The 16,102-nt window shown below is 40.9% G+C and overlaps 1 protein-coding gene across 7 annotated transcripts; it reads left to right on the forward strand.

Annotated features, from left to right (window-relative positions):
* Positions 1-10,565: 10,565 nt before the first annotated feature.
* On the forward strand, positions 10,566-15,549 carry LOC109704696. 7 transcript variants are annotated; one of them, XR_002214461.1, is made up of 9 exons: positions 10,566-10,900; positions 11,684-11,828; positions 12,188-12,331; positions 12,439-12,847; positions 12,951-13,029; positions 14,536-14,598; positions 14,823-14,905; positions 15,123-15,198; positions 15,287-15,549. XR_002214461.1 is itself a non-coding variant. In XM_020225460.1 (8 exons), exons 1-4 carry the CDS (start codon positions 10,683-10,685, stop codon positions 13,011-13,013), a joined length of 570 nt encoding a protein of 189 aa, XP_020081049.1. In that variant the 5' UTR covers positions 10,574-10,682; the 3' UTR covers positions 13,014-13,029; positions 14,536-14,598; positions 14,823-14,905; positions 15,088-15,198; positions 15,287-15,549. The 7 variants fall into 7 exon arrangements, 3 of the variants coding, with proteins under 3 accessions (XP_020081049.1, XP_020081048.1, XP_020081050.1); XR_002214462.1 differs by having other exon boundaries at positions 10,585-10,904; positions 12,439-12,629; XR_002214460.1 differs by having other exon boundaries at positions 10,604-10,900; positions 12,439-12,629.
* Positions 15,550-16,102: the final 553 nt, after the last annotated feature.

Below are 16,102 nucleotides of genomic sequence, written 5' to 3' on the forward strand. Positions count from 1 at the left end.
CAAACTGTATGAATCGGAATAAAGTGGGCAGATTTGGTCAATCTATCCACAATTATCCAAATTGCGTCGTGACCTGCTTGTGAGCGAGGTAATCCAACGATGAAATCCATTGTAATCCTCTTCCACTTCCACACTGGTATGGGTAAGCTTTGAAGTTTTCCCGCTGGAAGTCGATGCACGGCTTTAACCTGTTGACAGATTAAGCATCTGGCCACAAAATCTGCAACTTCCTTTTTCATTCCAGGCCACCAGTAAGTCAGCTTTAAATCCTTATACATTTTCGTACTCCCAGGGTGTAAAGCATACGGCGCCCGATGTGCTTCTGTTAGAATCTCTTCCTTAATACCAGGATCTACCGGTACACACAGTCTATCACCGACTTTCAACAGTCCCTGATCATCCACTCGAAAATCACTAACATGATCAGCAGTGATCTTTGCTCGAATCTTTTGTAGGAATTCATCCTGAGCTTGCTTCTCTTTAATTCGATCGATCAGGGTAGGCCGCACCACTAACGACATAAGTCTCCGAGGCGTATCAGGAGCTACGACTTCCAAATTCAATTGCTCCATTTCCTTTACTAACAGCGATTGCATAGTTATCGACATCACCAAATTTTCCGTCAATTTTCGACTTAAAGCATCTGCTACAACAGTAGCCTTTCCTGGATGATAAAGAATGGTCAAATCATAATCCTTGAGCAACTCCAACCATCTACGTTGTCTGAAGTTTAATTCCTTTTATGATCTGCATACACTTCGCAACGCTCGCCGTAGAGATAGTGGCGCCAAAGCTTTAGAGCAAATACCATGGCTGTAACATACCACATCCCTCGTAAATCGTGCCGAGTTCCGTAAAAATGAGCGGAATGCGGAATTGAACGAGTTTGAATGGACCCTAAGCACATTAGAGTCCATAAGTGAAGCTAGAAGGGACCCGAGAGAGTAATCTGTAAATCTGGCCAAGTCCCAGATTTTGTGCTCTCGGGGACCGGTCCCTGAAGGAGAGACCGGTCCCCGTACGTGTAGCCTGCCAGGAAGTCCTGAGGCAACCGGTTCCTGGTGGTGAGACCGGTCCTCGGGAGACCGGTCCCTGACGGGCAGACCGGTCCCTCGCTGCGCAACAGCCGAAAACTCGAAAGTTTGGCTAAGTCCTGGAAAACCCCCGTTCGGGAACCGGTCCCTGGTCGGGGAGATCGGTCCCCGAAGGCGAAAAATGCCCAGTCTGGGCAGTTCAAGAGGAAACAAATGGAGGGGCCTAAGTGCAATTGTTACAACACTATATATGACTCACCCCTTTCTTCCACAGCCATTTTCACTCTTCTCTCCCATTTTCCCTCTTTCTCTCTCTAGAACTCTTGCTCTAGGGCTTGGAGAAGAAGAAGAAGAAGAAGTGAAGAGGAGGAGGATTTGGAGGCTTGGGAGGGTTCTACAAGCTCTCATACAAGAAGGACTTGGAGGAGCTAGGGCTAAGGTGAGTTTTTGGTAGAAATGAGCCTAGGGTTTGGATTTTGGTTTAGGAAATGGGAGCTTTGTGCTCCCTAGAGGCTTAGGGGCTCTTTTGAGCCATGAATACCATGGTATCCATGAGAGCTCAAGGTGCTCTCATGGTGAATCCTTGGAAGTGATGTTTGGAGCCTTAGGGTTGGTACCAAAGGTCTAGAAACCTTGCTAGGATGCTTCTTAGATGATCCTATGCTATTCTTTGCTTAGGGTTGGGATCGATTCATGGGAAAACCCTAAATGGCAATATTAGGGCTTGAATTTGGGGNTTCCACGTGATAGCGGACAAATCAGTATGGGGATCCTCACGAATGTCCACCCACCACCTGTAAGCCTCGCCGTCAAGGTGGTGCGTCGCAAACCAAACTCGATATCGCTCCTCGACGAAGGTATCATAGAATAACTTCTCCATGTGCATTAACCATTTCTCGACCACGCAGTGATCTGCTTTCTCCCCGTCAAAGATACGAGGGGTGCAACGACGGAATTCATTCAATTGTTCCATCATCCGCTCTCGCACCTCAGCCCCCACCATCTCTGGTAACACTGTCCCTGATGCCGCTACAGGTACTGGTAGTGGTACTACTGTCTCCTGTCGGGTCTCCGCCCTCGGAGCTACTGGGGGTGTGTCAGGTACTGGCAACTGTGCTCTCACTGTCGCATCCCTGTCTGGTACTATAGGTATAGGATCCGGAATCTCCTTGTCAGTCGTCTGCCGCAGTAGTAAATCCTCTAACCTCTTCATCCTGTCCTCCTGCCGACGCGCGGCATCCATCTGCTGTCGCGCGGCCGCAGCCTGCTGAGCAACCAAATCTGTCAGCTTCGCGAGCTGATCCTGCAACTCATGGATCCCACTAGATCCCGAAGTAACAGAAGTCCCCACTTCCTCTGCATCCGCCGCCTCAGCTGCCCCGGCGGCTCTCGAACGAGTCGTAGGCATCTTAAGCTGCAACATAAAACAAACATAGGTCAATAAAACCTATACTACTGAACCCTCATTGAGGATATAAACCAGCTAATTAAGCGAAAGTAATGAAATGTAACGCGTACTAACTTCTGATGTCACGTTGTCGGCCGCCAACGTGACCCTCTGCAAAGTTAGTAATTGCACATTCCGATCAAACCCCTACTATTCGGAGTTTATATATACCCAATCCAAGTACTTTCGCTAACAACAACCTCGACTAGACCTCGTTTCTCACGAGCCTATTCTTATAGTCCAACCAGCCTAAGGTTTGCTAGGTCTACTAAGACTCAACCCTAGACTCTGATACCACTATAATCTGTCACACCCGGGTATCAGCGGAAGCATATCCGGTACGTGCACAGACCCGCCATACACCTGCAGTATATAAGGCGTCTACAAGAAGCAAGTCGATAGGAAGAAGCATAGTAAAATCCTATCCTGATATCAGAGCAAAGTACAAGTCAATATACTATCGGCAAAAGAACAAAGAGTGTACAATCCAAAATCTCGACTAAAAGAGAAAGTATCAAAACCATAGTGACTGTCCACAAAGTACATATACATCACGGGGTATACAAAAGAATAGGTACAATGGTGGTCTCTCTATACATAGGGACATCACCCTCGGTCGAAGTCTGAGTAGCAAGGTGATCGACTAGCATGCTCCTAGCAATGTCTAGCTAGACGCGACTCCCTTGCCACGATCCCTAGCCTCTCCTGTAGCTGGCTCTGTAAAAAACAACCACCAAAAGGGCGTGAGAACTATAAACAATAGTTCCCAGTGGGTAAGCCGCCAGCCTCAGCGAATTACACCACTAGGCTTATGATGTACTAAATGAAAGCGAAAGCAGTAATTGCATGATATATAATTATGCAATGCTAACAGGTAATGAGCATGTAAGCAACATGTAATCATAGTCTCGACAGTAATGAATCAACTGAATAATAGAAGCATAGCAACTATGATAAGCATGAACATAAGCATAAATGTGTAAGTAACTACTATACACTGTAACTGGTAATCATTCATTACTGTCCAATTTCTTTTAGCACTTTCCTTTCATTCACAGGGATCTACTCAAGGTAGTCCAGCTTGCCCCGCGCCTAATGGTCCCGTGGTAGTGTACACTCCCCACGGCAATCCACTTCGGCACCCAATCTCGCACGGGCGAGCAACTGTCGCGTAGGCCAACTCCGGAGTGCCGGCTTGTAGGGAGCGACCCTCACAAGCGTGTGCGAATGAGCACAATGGCAAGAAAGCAAATTCCATTGTCCACATGTCTTAATTACCATATTTTCATTTCAATCTACTTTGGATCCACAGCTATCCCAGTTTCTGAAATGACATGACCCAGAAATGCTACTTTCGAAGCCAAAATTCGCATTTCTTTAATTTTGCAAACAATTTCTTTTCTCGAAGTACTTGTAACACCACTCTTAGATGGCTTTCATGCTCCTCATCGCTTCGAGAATAGATCAAGATATCGTCGATGAACACCACCACAAATCTGTCCAGATAGGGCTTAAAGACACGGTTCATTAAATCCATAAAGGCTGCTGGGGCATTTGTTAATCCAAATGGCATAACTGTAAATTCATAATGCCCATACCGTGTCCTAAAAGCAATCTTAGAGACATCTTCAGGTTTGATTTTAAGCTGATGATAACCTGATTGCAAATCAATCTTGGAATATACCTTCGATCCTTGCAACTGATCGAATAAATCATCGATTCTGGGTAAAGGATATTTATTCTTGATTGTGACTTTGTTGATTTCTCGATAATCCACGCACAATCGAAGAGATCCGTCCTTCTTCTTGACAAATAATACCGGTGCTCCCCAAGGTGACACACTCGGTCGAATGAATCCTTTATCTAAAAGATCTTGTAACTGTGCCTTCAGCTCTTTCAATTCAGCGGATGCCATCCTATAGGGTGCTTTCGAGATAGGAGTTGTCCCAGGGGCAAGATCAATCACAAACTCAACTTCCCTATCAGGTAGCATACCCGGCAACTCAGCTGGAAACACATCCCCGAACTCCCGCACAACTGGGATATCATCAATCTTGATGGCTTCACCACCACTCACAGAAATACTAGCCAAATAGGCTACACAACCTCTCCGAATTAACTGTCGAGCTCATGAAGAGCTAATAGTCATTGCGAACAATGAACTCTGACACCCTTTATAAACAAACTCCTGCTGACCCGGTTCCCTAAAGGTCACCGTCCTGTTCGTGCAATCTATAGTGGAATAGTATTGTGTCAACCAATCCATACCCAAAACTACATCAAACTCACCTAGTTTGTGTAGTGCCAATAAATCCACCGGCATAATCGAGTCGCCTACCATAACTGGGCAGCGAGGGCAAAACTCACGAACATCTAGGGTATAGTCAGGTACAATCACTCGTCCTGGATACAAGGTAGGTGCTAAAGGAATGCTATGCAACTCGGCGAACTGCTGATCAATAAAAGAATGCGAAGCACCAGTATCAAATAATGCACGAACACGAATATCATAAAGCATAATGATACCTGTTACGACCTCCTCTGATGCTGCGGCGCCCTCAGTCTGGGCGGCGTAGATCTGCCCACTTGAACCCTGCTGCGAACTCTCCGACTGCCGCTGTCCTGGTGGTCGCCTAGACTGATAGGGTGCTGTCGGGGTCCCCTAGCTCGGAGCTGAAGATGCAGGCGCAGAAGCTGACGAGGGTGCAGGCAAAGAACCTCTCGGGCACTCTGAGCGAAAGTGGCCCTCCTGACCACAGAGAAAACATCTGCCCCCACGTTGTGGACACTGTGGCGGTACGTGAGGCCCACCACAGATAACACAACGCGGCTGTGGACGACGCTCGGGTGCTCCACGGCGTGCTGACGAACCTCGGCCCCTCGACTGTCCCGACTGGCCTCTCGGATACTTAGGCGGTCTCCTGAAAGATTGCTGACCACTGCTCTCTGCTGCTGGTCTCTTTCCCTTGCTTCGATCCACGACATCTCTTTCTTTCATAATCTCCGCCCCCTTCTCAACAATCATGGCCCGATTCACCACATCTCTGTAAGTCGAGAGGTTTGACGCCTGGACTAATCTGAAAATTGCAGGTCGCAAACCCACCTCAAATATGCGAGCCTTGTCCTCATCATCTCAAACCACAAAAGGAACGCAGTGCAGTAATCGAGAGAACTCTCGCTCATACTCTACCACTGTCCTGTCTCCCTGCCTCAAATTTCTCAAATCCCTTTCCATCTGCCTCTTCACACTCTGAGGAAAATAGGTCGTCAACAACAATTCCTTGAACCTGTTCCACGTGATAGCGGACAAATCAGTATGGGGATCCTCACGAATGTCCACCCACCACCTGTAAGCCTCGCCGTCAAGGTGGTGCGTCGCAAACCAAACTCGATATCGCTCCTCGACGAAGGTATCATAGAATAACTTCTCCATGTGCATTAACCATTTCTCGACCACGCAGTGATCTGCTTTCTCCCCGTCAAAGATACGAGGGGTGCAACGACGGAATTCATTCAATTGTTCCATCATCCGCTCTCGCACCTCAGCCCCCACCATCTCTGGTAACACTGTCCCTGATGCCGGTACAGTACTCGGTAGTGTACTGACTGTCCCGTCGTCCCCCGCCTCGACTATGGGTTGTCAGGTATTCTTGTGCAATCTTACCTTCACTGATCGCATCCTGTCTGGTACTATAGTAATAAGGACCGGAATCTCCATTGCGGAGTGCGCTGGCTGCCCGGCAGTAGTAAATCCTCTAACCTCTTTCTTCCTGTCCTCCTGCCGACAGCGCGCGCATCCATTCTGCTGGCGGTCGTCCAGGGGGCGCAGCCTGCGAGCAAACCAAATCTGTCACTTCGTCGACTGACCTTCAACTCATGCGATCGCCCTAATCCGAATAAACAGAATCCCCTACTTTCCTCTGCGCATCCCGCTCAGCTGCCGCCCGCGCTCTCGAACGATCGGAGCATCTAATCTGGCAACATAAAACAAACATAGGTCAATAATAGTAGTGAGAGTGATATGCGCGCATCATTGAGATATAAACCCAGCTAATAAGGCGATGAATAATTGAAAGTACCGCGTTCTAACTCTGATTCACGTGTCGGCCGCCAAGACACCTCCAAAGATTTAGTAATTGCACATTCCGATCAAACCCCTACTATTCGGAAGTTTATTCCCAATCCAAGTACTTTCGTAACAACAACCTCGACTTAACCTCGGTTCATCACAGCCTATTCTTATACCCAACCATCGCTAAGGTTGCTCTAGTCTACTTAAGACTCACCAGACCTCTGATACACTATATCTGTTCACAGCTACGGGATCAGCGAAGCATATCCGTAACGTGCACAACTCCGCATACCCTGCAAGTATTATTATAGTCTAACAAAACCAAGTCGATAGGGAAAAGCATAGTAAATCCTATCCTGATTATCAAGAAGCACAGTACAACATCAATTAAACTATCCAAAAACAATAGTGTACAATCCAAAATCTCGACTAAAAAAAGAGAAAGTATACAACCAATAGTATCTGTCCACACTAAAGTACATATACCACGGGGTATCAAAGAATATACATTATGGTGGTGCCTCTCTATACATAGTGGACTCACCCCGTTCAAGTCTAGAGCAAGTGATCGACTAGCCCGCCTCAATTAGCAATTCTCACTGACCTGCGATCTATCCCTTCCACGATCCCTATCCTACCTAGCTGCTGTAAAAAACAACCAACAAAAGGGCGTAGAACTCATAAACAATAGTTCCCAGTGTAAGCCGCCATCCTCAGGAATTCATCCACTAGGCCTTATTATTAACTAAATGAAAGCGAAAGCATAATTGCATATATATAATATATCAATGCAACAGTAATGTACATGCTAAGCAACATAATCATAGTCTCGACAGTAATGAACAACTGAAAATATAAGCATAGCAACTATGATTAACATTAACATAACATAAATGTGTAAGTAACTACTTATAACACTGTAACGTAATCACAATTACTGTCCAATTTCTTCTTAATGCACTTTTCCTTCATCACCAGGATCTACTCAAAGTACTCCACTTCCCCAGCGCACTTAATTTCCCGTGATATGACACTCACCACGCAATCCACGGCACCCACTCTCAAGCACGGCGAGAATGTCGCGTAGTCCAACTCCGAGTCTCGCTTTAGGGAGTCGACCCTCACAACGTTTGCGAAAGACACATGGCAAAAAGCAAATCCATGTCCACTATCTTAATTACCATATTTTTCATATTGCAATTTCTCAGTCTCGATCCTCGATCGGCATTTCAATATAACAAATATTACAACAACTAGAATCCACTAGATTAATAAACATGCAAGAATAATGCTAATTTCCACATGGCATTAGAATCTTTTCACGATCATGGCACTATAAACATAATCATAAGCATGACATCATTCTCTACTTTATAGTCAAGAAAGTATCATAAGGATGTCACGGTTTTCTATTCTCTAGAAACATGATAACTTGTCCATTAATCACTCAACTAAATTAAACATGTATATAAGGACTTATATGCATGAGTGTTCTCTACTTCATAGAGATTTCAATTCAATTATATATCAACGCTATAATATAGTGACTCGTCTCAAGTTCTATATCAATCACAAAAGCATACAACTGTATCAATTCTATAATACATATAGAACATAGGGGGCTCCACTTGCTCTGGTTAGGTCAAACCCACCAATTACTAAGCTCCAAATAGTCCAAAGGAAGTCCCAAAATCGGCTCAACGAAGCCCCAATGCTGCTGAAAACAGGGTACAAGAGTCGAGTCAATACTATAACCGAAATGTCCAATTTCGGTACGATTCGCACGTAAAGCAAAGTAGGAATTTAATTCCCTATTTAGGGCTAGTTTGATACCTCAAATTAGGCTTCCAAAAGGCCCTCCACTGCCAATCAAAGACGGTCCAAGGGTCAAATGCCCTCTCGCTGCGAACAAAATCGAAACGACGTCAATATGCTTGTATATAAGCTATATTAGTCGAAATATAGAAATTTCAGTTTTCTAGCTGAAATTCTTGCTTACCCTGGGTCAGAACACCTACTAAACCAACTCTCGAGGTCACCAATTAGGCCCAATGTGAATTGGGAACCTGCTGCGAAGAAGTAATTTCCAAACTGCATCAAATGCCCGAGTAAACTTCGTATAGTTCCGAACTAGCTTCATAATTAGCTAAATATTTCCATTAAGTTTCAAAGTAGCTTAACCCTGGTCTAAGGAGGTTAATTCACAGCTAATTAATCCAACTTTAATTGCTGAAATCTCAGATTAAAACAACTAGAAGCAACAATCCCGAAACTATACATAACTCGTCCAATAGATTGCCGAAAATTGAAAAAGTGAGCCGATTACCTTCTCAAGCTTGCAACCAGTGAGTTACTGGTCCAGGGCTGCGAAAAGCTCTCCAAAACACTCCCTCACACGTCCACCAAGGCTCAGCGACACTCCCAAACAGCGAAGAGCGAGCTCGGCGACGACAACGGTGCAAAACAGCGACTTCTTTGTAAAGAGAGAGAAAAATCTTAGAGAGAGAGAAGAAGAATATGGAGGAATCTTCCTCTGAGCTCCAGCACACTCCAGCAAGTCCCAGGGGTTGTGCTGGGGTCAAGTACATAGGGACAAGAGGTGAAATTACCAAATTAGCCTTACTGCCACGTTTTGCCATTGTGTACCGGTACACCATAGTGGCTGTACCGGTACAGCAAGCAGAAAAGGCTGAATTTCGCCTTTTAACCCTCCAATCACTCTCTAACTTATTCAAAAACTTGTCCAAGCCATATAGAACATGTAGGATAAATCCACATATCATTCCACACACTCGAACTCTACAATTTGCGAAAGTTCAGTGTATTACAGTAACTGTAAGCGGAAAGGTTCATTCTTCACCACCATTCTGGATTGCCGTGATATACTGCTAGGTGTCACTTACGGACGGTGAGAGAATATGAATAATTCGAATTGAATTGTTCTTATTTATCGATTAGAAGAGTTCTAATTAAACATCAAAGAGTTTGATGTTGAGCTCCTCTGCCGAATGGTAATGAACTTATGCGGTCACACACATTAGGAATTGTGTGCACCCGAATCGTTTGGATGAGAGTCGTTCACTAAAGAGTTTAGTGTAAGCGATGAAAATAAAAGAAAGCTGCTTAATTAAATTAGATTTAATTATTCGATTCGGTTATAACTGATAGTCCTAATTAGTTAGGATCTCAGAATCAGTTAGAGAATTATGCGCAAGATTTAAATTTATCTCTAATTAGATTAGTAGATAATATTTAATCATAAAAGATATTTAAATGAGATTTAAATATTAGTGAGTAATCTTATTGGATAAGATCAAAATTAGATAAGATCTAATTAAATATTGTTGAGATTAATATTTATCTCTAATTGGATTAGAGAATAATTAAATATTCATAATATCTTATAAGATAAGATTTTTTACTAGATTTGATTTAGTTGGATAAGCATGAATATTTAATTGTTAAATTTTATTGGAGAGAGAGAAAAATCTTATTAGATAAGATTTTATGAAATAAAATTCTATATAGATTTATATGTATGTATGTGTGGATACAGAATGAATTAAGAATAAAAATAAAAAAAAGGGGTCGTATACCTATTATGCCGTACGGATGGTGTACTTTAATTAAGGTGCCATGCATCTTAATTAAAGAGATGCATAATGGATTTTGATGCATATACATCTAGGGATCTATTTCTCTCCTATCTCTCTTCCATGCGCGTGTTTCTCTCCGATCAACTTCTCTACTCTTCATCGACTAGTGGATCATGAAAGGATTGCTAGCACCGTCCAGATGGTCCATGACTCATCCTATTCGTGAGACGAAGATCGATCGAGTCGCCGATTCCGTGTGGATACGCGTAGAGGCCGGGCATGTGCGCGGCTCATCGGAATCTCTGTTCGTCATATTCAGTTTTAACCGTACAGTAGATCAAGAGACCTTAACTGGTCCACGGTAAGATCTCTGAACATAAAGAGTTTTGTTTAGATTAAATTTTTGCATAGTAACATGAGAATGATCTGCCGGCAACGGTTTGATTTATTGATTTTCGGTTTTCATATGTGATATGTATTTGGCTTCCGAAAAATTTTAAAAGTGCAAAACTATTTTCCGCTGCGTTTTTCTGATGTGTCGGTTATTTTCTAACATCGACAACCTCCGAGCCTACCTGCAAATCATCAACGACGCCTCCATTCTAGGGCTCAATCATGACATCGCGGATCACCCCTTTGAGCTCTTCAGGGACTGCTCCTCCGCCATTTGCCTGAGGAATCACAGTGTCGAGGCCCTCGCTACCGCTGCGCTCGTGCAGGCGATCTGGGAGGCGCAGGAGCCGAGGACTCTGTAGGTTCCGATCCGTTCCCTAATATTTCTTATCTATTTATGAGGATTAATAACTGGATGCTCTGATTTCATATATTTTGTTATTGTTTAGTTCCATCTATGAATGATTTTGAAGCATTCATAGATGGAACGTATCAATTTCCATCTATTTTTGAGGATTAATAACCGGATGCTTTTTTTTTCCTAGCTTTGGCAGTATCAATTTCCATTGCAATATTTTTTAATTGCTCGACTTATTTAATGTTACGTGCTTAAGGTTATCATTACATATTATCTAGTAAAGAATGAACTAAGATGCAAGTTGATGATAGAGTTTTAGCTATCTCTTTGAGAAAATGTGCGGAATAGGGTGAGGAATTTATAGAATTATTTGGTTGAAATGTTAGAGGGTTATCAGCTTGGAATTAGTAAATCAGAAGTGCTTTAGGATAAATTTATGAAGAACAGGAATGAGATAGTAATAACAAAGGGTTTGGATTGGACATAATAAGAAAATACGGGAATCATCGGAGCGCAATAAATTCTCTTTTTTCCATTTCTATTAGGTATACTAACACTGCTATCATCTAATACAATACCAGAATGTCAAGAAAATCATGTAGCTCCATGATTTGGGCCACAAAGAGGACGTGGTGAGGGTTCGAGTGTGGGGTTTGCACCTGGGAGGGGTAGAGCAAAAACCAATGTGGTCTTGCCATTTAGCAGTTCAGCGTCTACTGGGCTGATTGGTGCTTCACCTTTAAGAACATCTGGTATATTGACAGACACTTTTCGCTATCCTAGGGGGAAACTTCTTGATATATACCGGAAGCAGAAGACACTTTCATCCTTTGACACAAAACCTGAGGGCCTTGAGGAAGTTCCTTCTATTACATTTTCTAGCACGGTGACACCACTGGCCTTTCTTGCACCTGAGGCAGATGAAGAGGTATGCTTAAGTCAGTGAATATCAATTATGCGTTATGCTTCATTTGCACACCTTTTCCATTTAACGCAGTGAATTTTTGCATTTTGTATGTTTGCATCTGCATCATTTCTTACATTACATCGATAGCATTGGTGAATCTCTAAGATAAAGAAGTTTATTTAGGTAGTGATCTAGCATATCTTGTTGGAGTACCTATTTTAGGAGGATTACTTGTCTTTATTTCACTTGACTACCTACTCTTCTGTGAGAGTTTAAAAAGTAATAAGGAGAATTTAATTATCTGTTACATTATTAGTTACATTAGTTGATATTTATTTTACCTTCTCCGTCTCTGAAGTGATTTACATTGTTGGTGGTAGGCTCTTTTAGAGGACATCTGGAAAGGAAAGGTCACAAGCAGTGAAGAAAACTATTCAAGCAATGACCAGATGAAGGGAGTTGATGACTTGGGGGACAAACATATGGTGAAATATCTTCCAGCTTCATCGAAGGATCCTCTGCAGGTTTGTATGAAAAGTTTCCCAATTTTGCTATTTTTTTCCTTTTTCTCTTCATCAATTATTCTTTTCCTTTTAAAATCCCTGAATGTGTTTGTTTCATTCCAAATTAGATTCTGGAGTAGGGGAAAGCAAGGATAAACTGAACTCTTTGACTTCTGGCTTGGATAAAGATGATATAGCTCCAGCAGTTTCAGAAAGTGATGTTTGTATGGATTCCGAGGAGAAAGTCATTGAGGATGTAAATTCTGATTTTGTATAGAACATGAAGTTAGATTGCTTGGAGTCAAGTTCTTCTTTTGATGTTAGTGCTAAGCTACCTGATGATTCCAATTTACTGTTCGATACTCCATTCATCGACAGCACTCCAAAACCCACCAAATTCTATCAAAATTCTGTTTCTGAAGTAAAGTCCTTAGAGGATGATAATTTTTATCAAAATTCTGTTTCAAACGATTCTAATGTGCGGTACAAGAAAGATGTTAGAATGGTACCAACTGATAGTTTCACAGATACTTTATGGTTTGATACTCTCTTTGAGCAGTTTAAACGATCTTTCAATGTAATTAAGAGTTTGATACTCATATTGGATAATTTTATGACATTCTCATTGCTTCGTATGCAGCACAAGCAAGACATTAGAACGATATCAACGTTGCTGTTACAATTCTCAGGATTCAAGTGCTAGTGATCGTGAGACTCAGGTTGCTTTCTTGTTTCCTTTTATTGTATTTTATTAATTATGAGTAAACTATGGTAGCTAGTTACTGTTTATTAAGGTGCCATTCTTAAAGGTTAAAACATCGTGATATGGAAAAGTGATCTTCTGAAACCCATGAATTAGTCAAGAGCTTAGCTATATCATTTTTTTGAAGCTTTCATCCAGGCAAGTGATTACTAAATTCATGTTTGTTTACATATTATTATTTTACCATGGCCTATTTTTATTATTACTGTCTTCACCAGTAATTCATACTTTGATTGCTTCTTTAGATGTGTCTTCTGCTTAGGTCTCAATTCTTGTGGATTGATTGAACTTCCATTTGCGACCTATACGGCTAATTGGTTAAATGTTGGTCTACTTTTATAATCCAACTTTGAGCATTTGTAAAATATTTTTTTTCGTATTTATGTTTCAACACCTGTTTTGGCGCTATAAGGCCCTTGTGTTTGATTTACGTGTATTTCCTTATTTCTTTTTAATCTTCTGTACTTTATAACTTTTGTTACATATAAAATTAGTTAAGATATCATGAGTTTCTTTTAATACATTTTTGCTAGTATTGTTTGCTCTTTCGCCACCTACCAAGCCCTTGCAATAAGTCACAGTAATAAGTCATGAAGTTCGAAAATATTAATCATATGACTATTGTCTTCAAACAGAATTTTTAAAGATAAGATCTATACTTGGAACAGCATAGATCTCAAGGTCCCGTCATTTATCTGATTTATGCTTATTTTATGCGTTCGTTGTGATCTATAAACTTGTAATTGAGTTACCTGTGGATCGATCTCCATCCATGGTGTTAGATCTCAATGTGTTGTTGGTTGTTGTGCGTTCACGTCATTGTCATTAATGTGAGAATTATAGTTGAATTGGGCCTTAAAAATTGTGTCTTGGGATGCTATTTGTCTCTGATTTTGTGAAGTTTAGGCAACTCTTTGTGATTCTTGTGCTTACAGGTTTTACAGATTATAGTGCATTAAAACAATAGTGACCTTTAAATTTTGGTTCTAATGTAAAAAATATTACCTTTTTTTTATGTTACAATGTATTTGCTATATAGCTTATTCTGGTTCTAAGAAGAACACTCGTTGTTGCTTTAGTCACATTAGTCCCCAATTCAATTAGCCAAAACTACTCAAATCTATTTCAAATTGCCCTATAGTTGAGGAGAGTTCATGCACTTCTACCTTTTCATTTTAAATTGCGTAATAACAATAACTATATTCAGACAACGATGAGACGACAAGCTATCATTTGAAATTCTTAAGTCAAAGAGTTGTCAAATTTGAAATATTTAGCTGTAATGATTTTCATGCTAATTGACCTGCTAGTGGTTAACTTTCACCTTTTCGGAAGTTTGAATTTGAAGTGATTGATGATGAAGCACTCGACGTAGTGGCAGTATTTTCCATATGTGTCTATTTGAAGTTAATGATGTATTAAAACATTATTATGGTTACTAAAGTTGCTATTTATGGACCAGGTCTTCCACATGGATAGAAATGACTATTATGGTGGAGAGTCTTGCTCACTCAATCTCTTCCAGGTAAGAAACTTCGTCTCTGGAGGTCTAATGCAAATAGGAAGTTGCAAACTGATATATTCGTCTTTGTACTTATTTGAATATCACTGTGTGGCATTTACAATGCTTAATCTGAGTAGCACCTTGGTTTTTTATTATCTTACTATGGTGTTTGAAATGCATGATTTATGTATACTTTGCGCTTGTTCATACTTCCGTGATGGCTGAAATGCCATTTCTTATTACAGCTTTGGAAAAGATTTAGAGGTAATGATACCCCCCTGCACATCTGGGACCGAGCAGAGATTACAATGTAGACATGATTCCAAAGGTATGCTCTTACTCATTACATTACGAAGTAAATTTATTGACCTTGTAGTGAGAACTAACAGTTTAGTTAGTTATTTCACTAAAACTTGCATATTTTGTGGCCAAACCATACTTATATGATTGGCTGATGTAAGATAAACTGGAAGTAACCGACAATACCCACTGTTGCTCTTTGTTTCTTAGGTTTCTGACTTTTATATTGGATGGTGTAAATACAGTTCAACATTATACATCAAGATGCTGATATAACATTATACATCAAGATGCTGATATGATGCCACTAATCATTTTAAGGTTCTCTCTTAAATGTGCTAATCTGTTAGCTTCAAATTACTTTTGCGCATTATGATTTAACCGTTATTCTTATATATTTTTCTTGCAGATTATTCTTCTTAAGCTCGGGGATCTTTTCTATTGGAATCTTCACTCTTTAAGGATGAGTCTTCGTGAACTGTAGTTTGAACTTCTCTATTGTAGCGCATAGAACTTTCGCCTATAAAACTTTTTAATTACATATTAGTCTTCTTGTAATTCGAATTTTTTTTAGCTATCTAATGTTTGATTGATATTTATTTGTACTCGCAACACTTTTGAGAATGTAATAAACTTTTGAGCTGTGAAATTGAAGAAATCGAGTTCTTCAAAGGCATAAGTAAGTCGATATTATAGTTGAAAAGTTTACAAAGGGATATTGCTGCAAGTACAAGGTTTGTATGTAAAAAATTGAATTTCTTTTTAAGCTTTGAAATTGAAGAAATTGAGTTCTTCAAAGGCATATGTAAGCATTCATATTTAGTTTTGCGGTGATAGATGTATGCAAACATATAAGTTCGCAAGGGTACATATTTAATTATCTTGAAGGCTTAATAAATGAATGTTCATGTGCAGGGAGTTAGCAAGGGGCTGGTTGTGGAGAAACTCCTTAGAACGATGATGTTCCATAACGGGAAGCCGCCGGATTTCGTGTTGCATACTGGGGACGATCGACCTAATGAAGAAATGTCCGAAAGCATAAGTACACCAAAAACTGAGCAAAGCCATGTAAACGATAGCACTGAAGTAATACAATTATTGAAAGGTTTTGCTTCTGTTTTTTTTTTTTTTTTTTTTTTTTTTTTTTTTTTTTTTGAGAGAGAGAGAGATATATAGGTAGCATGCTACCCGTTTTGTTTATTTCATTTAGAAATAAACTTAGCTG

This window comes from Ananas comosus, unplaced genomic scaffold (assembly GCF_001540865.1).
Source record: "Ananas comosus cultivar F153 unplaced genomic scaffold, ASM154086v1, whole genome shotgun sequence".
Classification (NCBI taxonomy): Eukaryota; Viridiplantae; Streptophyta; class Magnoliopsida; order Poales; family Bromeliaceae; genus Ananas; species Ananas comosus.

Excerpts from the sequence above, each read along its gene's own strand:
- LOC109704696 (XM_020225460.1), top strand. The coding sequence starts at position 10,683 with ATGTGTCGGTTATTTTCTAACATCGACAACCTCCGAGCCTACCTGCAA. Across the intron at positions 10,901-11,683 it reads GCGCAGGAGCCGAGGACTCT|GGGGAAACTTCTTGATATAT; the intron begins GTAGGTTCCGAT and ends TCGCTATCCTAG. Across the intron at positions 12,332-12,950 it reads CATCGAAGGATCCTCTGCAG|CACAAGCAAGACATTAGAAC; the intron begins GTTTGTATGAAA and ends CTTCGTATGCAG.